We start from the raw sequence: 6,561 nt of genomic DNA, 5'->3' as shown, positions 1-6,561 counted from the left end.
TCGCATACCTGTAATCCTAGCTACTCGGGAGGCTGAGGCAAGAGAATCGCTTGAACAATTGAAGGCAGGGAGGTGGAGGTTGCACCACTTGGTGCAAGCCAAGATCGCACCACTGCACTCCAGCCTGGGCGACAGAGACTCCATCAAAAGGAAAAAAAAAAGAATCTAAGAATCTAAGCCACCTCTTTGACAAAGCCTTTCTCCTGGATCATTCCTCTGGAAACTCACCTAATTATATCTATAAACTTTAACACATGTGTTATAGTGATTAACTCATATTGTTTTACCACCCCTACCATAGAAGCTGTATTTTAACAATGCATAGCAATTTCCTGTGTATCTAGGAGCTAAACGAACATTTGTCAAATATTTTTTGAATGAGGGCCATGCTAAAAGAATGGGGCTCGGATCACCACATAATTTCTGTAGCCTCTTAAGACAAAGGTTTCCAGAAGCAAAATGGATAAATATGAGAATCCAGTTCTTTTCCTCAACTTGTTTTTTTATATTGCCAGTAAACTAAAAAGAACCTAATGTTCTTGTAAGTGGACTTTTCCATTGGTTTGTGGTTTTAGCCAAGGTCCCCAGATTGTCTTTCTCTGCCAGTTTGTGTAGCATGATGTGGATTCTGGAGTTCATGCTATACAGTTATTTGCATACGGTCTAGAAGAATTTCTTCCCTAGTAGATGTCTCCACATCCCCCTGCCACCTCCCCATGTTAATTACATGTGACATCTGGTGTATTAAGGATGAGTTGTAACTTGGTTACAAGGCTGTAGTATTTTGTGGTTTGGGCACATCGATATAGTGAAACCACTGTCCTTGACAAGTAAAACTACAATGTTGGCCGTTAGACGATTTATAGACTTATCCTCTAATAACTTTTGTGACTGGGTTTCTAGTAGTTGTGAGGGGCAACTCTGCTGTGCTTAACAGGGGTAGTTTACAAAAGTAACCTGATAGCTTCTAAAAGAAGTTGGACTAAGTGACCTCTTAAGGACCTTGGCAATTCTGAAACCCTGAGTTTTTCAGTCTGCCATTATAAACCACTGTAAGTTCTCATTTCAGCCTTCTTTCTGCCTCTGAATCCTGGTGATTTTGTAAGCCCAGCCCAGCTGCTACCTCCTTCAGGAAGCCCTCCTGGTATATACTTTTAGCTTAGTACCCTTGGGACTCAGAGTCCACACATTGCAGTTGAGTGCTGATACTTGTTGCAGGGTAAGGATCACTTCCCATGCACCCGGCTGCATGAGGTACCCTTATGGCCTCCTGGACCTGACTCCTCTTTGGCTCATGTGGCTCTATTTCTCTCCAGGTTCCCACATCCCATCCCCCTCACCACTGTGCAGTGTGTATGCAGTTTGTGCGAAAGGAAAACCTACTCTCTTTGGCCTGTCAGCACCAGTTTTGCCGCAGCTGCTGGGAGCAGCACTGCTCAGTTCTCGTCAAGGACGGCGTGGGCGTGGGTGAGTCTGCCACCGAACTTATAAAAAGCTGGCATTAAGTGTTTATCTTTGACTCTGCCTTTTCATGTACTCAAGTAAACTGAGTGTTTTCTTCTGAGCCTGATTGAGGTTTTTATCATCAGAACTAATGATTTTCAAATACATCAATACAAACAGTGACAAAGGTTTCCCCAGTCCTCAGCAAAATGAGAAAACTAAATACACTGTTGTAAATGTTGGCGTGAGTGCAGAGCGACCTTCTCTCACCTTTTGGGAGAACCGTCCTTTAAACTGCCTGCCTTAATTCCACAAGTGGCAGCCATAACTCAGAAATGCCCACAAGAGTTTGCTGCTATTTAGGTAACATAGCACAAATCAAATTTGATGATTAGTTACAGGAATATTTGTTATACTGTGATTTGATGATACTGAAACAAATTAGTATCACATTAATTGGTATCTGCAGAGTCCCACAATTGGTGATAATCGCCTGTAAATAATGTTAAACATCACAAAACTCAGTTGTTAGTCAAGAACTCTAAATAAGGATTTTTAAAATGGTTTTGTGTTCTAATGGTGCCATTAGTGATATCATTTGGGATAATATTTTAGTTTCATTGCTGTGAAAATATGCTAATTTCTCTTTGAATAAATTCTGTTGCTTGAAGGGTTTCTTTTATGCAACTTGGATTTGTTGACTGAATTGGGTGGGCAAATTGTGTCATTGTGTCTTCTGCAGTATGGTTGTCCATCATGGTTGGTTGGTTTTTTATTTTTTGTTTTTTGTTTTTGAGACAGAGTTTCGCTCTTGTTGCCCAGGCTGGAGTGCAATTGCACGATCTCAGCTCACCACAACCTCAGCCTCCCGGGTTCAAGCAATTCTCCTGCCTCAGCCTCCCGAGTAGCTGGGATTACGGGCATGTGCCACCATGCCCGGCTAATTTTGTATTTTTAGTGGAGATGGGGTTTCACCATGTTGGTCAGACTGGTCTCAAACTCCCGACCTCCGGTGATCTGCCTGCCTTGGCCTCCCAAAGTGCTGGGATTACAGGCATGAGCCATTGCACCCGGCCCCATCAGGTTGTTTTTGTTCAACAGGAGTCTCTTGTATGGCTCAGGACTGTCCACTCCGTACACCAGAGGACTTTGTGTTTCCATTGCTTCCCAATGAAGAATTGAGAGAGAAATACAGGCGCTACCTCTTCAGGGACTATGTGGAGGTATGGCCAGCCTTTGTTCTGTCTTCTGTCTTCCTGGGCCTACCTTCCATCAGAGGGTCAGTTACTTACTTTATAGACTAGGGTGACATTAAGTGATAGTGTTCGAAGAAAGAGCTCTATAGGTTTAAAAAAGTTTGAAAACCACTAGAGTGACAGTGAAGAGTACAGGACCTAGAGTCAGACACACCATTGTGTGAAACTTGGATACTCTTCCTTGCTTTGTGACCACTCTTTTTTCTTGTGAGACAGTGCCTTGCTGTGTTGCCTGGCTGGAGTGCAGTGGCACGATCTTCGCTCACGCAACCTTCACCTCCCAGGATTAAGCGATTCTCCTGCCTCAGCCTCCTGAGTAGCTGGGACTAGAGGCATGCGCCACCACTCCCAGCTAATTTTTGTATTTTTAGTAGAGGTGGGGTTTCACCATGTTGGCCAAGATGATCTCAATCTCTTGACCTCATGATCTGCCTGCCTCGGCCTCCCAAAGTGCTGGGATTACAGGCATGAGCCATTGCACCCGGCCCCATCAGGTTGTTTTTGTTCAACAGGAGTCTCTTGTATGGCTCAGGACTGTCCACTCCGTACACCAGAGGACTTTGTGTTTCCATTGCTTCCCAATGAAGAATTGAGAGAGAAATACAGGCGCTACCTCTTCAGGGACTATGTGGAGGTATGGCCAGCCTTTGTTCTGTCTTCTGTCTTCCTGGGCCTACCTTCCATCAGAGGGTCAGTTACTTACTTTATAGACTAGGGTGACATTAAGTGATAGTGTTCGAAGAAAGAACTCTATAGGTTTAAAAAAGTTTGAAAACCACTAGAGTGATAGTGAAGAGTACAGGACCTAGAGTCAGACACACCATTGTGTGAAACTTGGATACTCTTCCTTGCTTTGTGACCACTCTTTTTTCTTGTGAGACAGTGCCTTGCTGTGTTGCCTGGCTGGAGTGCAGTGGCACGATCTTCGCTCACGCAACCTTCACCTCCCAGGATTAAGCGATTCTCCTGCCTCAGCCTCCTGAGTAGCTGCACAGCACCACACTGGCTAATTTTTGTATTTTTTGTAAAGATGGGTGTTTCACCATGTTGCCCAGGCTGGTCTCGAACTCCTGAGCTCAAGCCATCCGCCCGATGCAGCATAACTTTCGTCTTTGTCTTTTTTGCCTAAGCTTTCCAGATTAATTTATGGTCTGGTTCTTGTCATGCACATGCCACAGGATAAACAGAAGGCCTTATTCTTTATGCTGTTTGCTGCCTTTGAGGGTCATTGAGCTCCTCAGAGATACCTTTTTTTTTTTTTTTTTGAGATGGAGTCTCAGTCGGTCGCCCAGGCTGGAGTATAGTGGCGGCACGATCTCAGCTCACCCTAACTGCTGTCTCCCAGGTTCAAGTGCTTCTCCAGCCTCAGCCTCCTGAGTAGCTGAGATTACAAGCTTGCGTCACCATACCCGACTAATTTTTGTGTTTTTTAGTAGAGACGGGGTTTCACCATGTTGGCCAGGCTGGTCTCAAAGTCCTGACCTCAGGTGATCCGCCTGCCTCAGCCTCCCAAAGTGCTGGGATTACAAGGCATGAGCCACTGTGTCCGGCCTTATTTGTTATTTTTTAATTTTTTTGGAGACAGAGTTCTGCTGTCATCCAGGCTGGAATGCGTTGGTGCAGTCAGCTCACTGCTGCCTCAAATTTCAGGCCTCAAGCAGTCTTCCCACCTCCGCCTCCTTAGTAGCTAGGACTACAGGCAGGAGCCACTATGCCTGGTGCAATTCTATATAACCTTAGATCATTCCAGTGAGTTGCTACCTGGTTTAAGCTAGACGTCCTAAGTTCCTCTTTAATATCTGGCTTATGTTTGGTTTTCACAACATCCTTTCTGAATTTATATAACCCCTTGGTATAAGTCATCAGCTGGGAGAACAGAAAGTGTTTTGAATATTCAGGGGGTTCTGATTTTTAGACAGCAACTAAGAGATGTCCTCATTGTTTCCTTTTGGTGTGTTCACAGAGTCATTACCAGCTCCAGCTGTGCCCTGGTGCAGACTGCCCCATGGTTATTCGGGTACAAGAGCCTAGAGCTCGCCGAGTACAGTGCAATCGGTGCAACGAGGTCTTCTGGTAAGAGTGAGTGTGAATGCTAAACAGCCCTAGGCTCATGCCCCATCCTCCAAAGCACCACTGCTGTTGCTCCATGTGAGGGCGGCACTGGAAGAGGCAGGGTCTCTGAGCCAACAGAGCAACTGTGCTCCAAGTGGGTAGGTTTATGCCCAGCATCTCATATTCCACTAAGTCTTCAACACATGCTCAGTCTGGAGGCAAGAAAGTGACACAGGTTCTTGGAGAATGTGTTGTGGCTTATGCTACTAAGTCTCATGGCCCAGAGATTGTGTGGGATGTATCTGTCTGCATAGCTAATCACATATTACTGTGTTTGAAAGGTATAATCTTCAGCATTTTAATCTTTCTCTGTCTTGGCCTTTCTTGGCTAATTTTTGTAAAACTAAGTCATAAATATGTTCTACATCTACTCAAGGTTCACTTCATTCAGTAGATCCTGTGGGAATAACTAAAGTTTACCGAAGGCTTACCAGATGACAGACACTATCCTGATCACTTACCTTGCATTATCACAACTGTATATGACCCTTATATTCTCTCGTTTTTTGTTGTTTTCTTGAGACGGAGTCTTGCTTTGTAGCCCAGGGTGGAGTGCAGTGGTGCATACTTCGCTTACCACAACCTCCACCTCCCAGGGTCAAGCAATTCTCCTACCTCAGCCTCCTGAGTAGCTGGGATTACAGGCACATGCCACCATGCCCAGCTGATTTTTTTATTTTTTAGTAGAGACGGGGTTTCACCATGTTAGCCAGGATGGTCTCGATCTCCTGATCTCGTGATCCACCCGTCTCGGCCTCCCAAAGTGCTGGGATTACAGGGTTGAGCCACCGCGCCCGGCCTGAGGTTCTTAAATGTAGCATAATTTATCAGGCTTTATATTTTTTATTATTCCTTTATATTTTGCATTTTCTGTCTTGAGAAAAAAAGTCTATGTACTGAGATAAAAGGAAGCTTGGTTCTGTGAGAAAGTAGAGACAAAGATGCTCTAAACATCTTTGTCCTGTTATTGTTCAGGAGTAAAAATGTCTTTAGCTTCTGATTCCCTTCATTTCTGCTTTTTGTTTTGTAGATTCAAGTCCAATTCTGCTCAACTGCTTGTTGAGGCTCGAGTTCAGCCTAATCCATCAAAACATGTGAGTGTCTATTATTTGAATGAGGCTTCTCCTGATTGCACATGGTTCTTGCTTTGGCTTGCAGTGTTGTTAAGAGCTATCTTTGCTTGGGCAGGCATGGTGGCCCACGTCTGTAATCCCAGCACTTTGGGAGGCCAAGGCGGGCAGATCACGAGGTCAGGAGATTGAGACCATCCTGGTTAACACGGTGAAATCCCGTCTCTACTAAAAATACAGAAAAAATATTATCCAGGCGTGGTGGCGGGCACCTATAGTCCCAGCTACTCGGGAGGCTGAGGCAGGAGAATGGCGTGAACCTGGGAGGTGGAGCTTGCAGTGAGCCAAGATCGTGCCACTGCACTCCAGCCTGGGTGACAAAGCAAGACTCTGTCTCAAAAAAAAAAGAGCTACCTTTGCTTTGTTTATAGTTCAACATGCCCACAGTATTTGTTCTAGTATTGACTTAAATCTTCTGTTATGGTTTGAAAAGTTTCCTTACAGTTAGGGACTAAATCATTGCCTGTTCTTTGGCCCTCTCCAGCCCCACCTTCCTCTCTGCACTTTCAGCCTGCACTCTGTTCTTTCTGGGTGCCTTGGTGTTTCTGAGATTACTGCATATGTCTTCTGTTCTGTTTGTGCCTTCCCTTCCTAGAATGTCCAGACTCTGTTTCCACCTT

The 6,561-nt window shown here is 44.9% G+C and overlaps 1 protein-coding gene across 1 annotated transcript in view; it reads left to right on the top strand.

Moving 5' to 3' along the window:
• ARIH2 (ariadne RBR E3 ubiquitin protein ligase 2) overlaps positions 1-6,561 on the top strand; it is an 84,513-nt gene that overhangs the window by 56,710 nt on the left and 21,242 nt on the right. Inside the window, exons 5-7 of the mRNA XM_011939313.1 lie at positions 1,306-1,467; positions 2,545-2,666; positions 4,663-4,772. Of these exons, the coding sequence (XP_011794703.1) occupies positions 1,306-1,467; positions 2,545-2,666; positions 4,663-4,772 (394 nt within the window). The remainder of the gene's footprint in view (positions 1-1,305; positions 1,468-2,544; positions 2,667-4,662; positions 4,773-6,561) is intronic.

Source organism: Colobus angolensis, unplaced genomic scaffold (assembly GCF_000951035.1).
Source record: "Colobus angolensis palliatus isolate OR3802 unplaced genomic scaffold, Cang.pa_1.0 Scaffold18, whole genome shotgun sequence".
NCBI lineage: Eukaryota > Metazoa > Chordata > Mammalia > Primates > Cercopithecidae > Colobus > Colobus angolensis.
The sequence above is the reverse complement of the archived record's forward strand: the minus strand, read 5'-3'. Positions and strand labels throughout refer to the sequence as shown.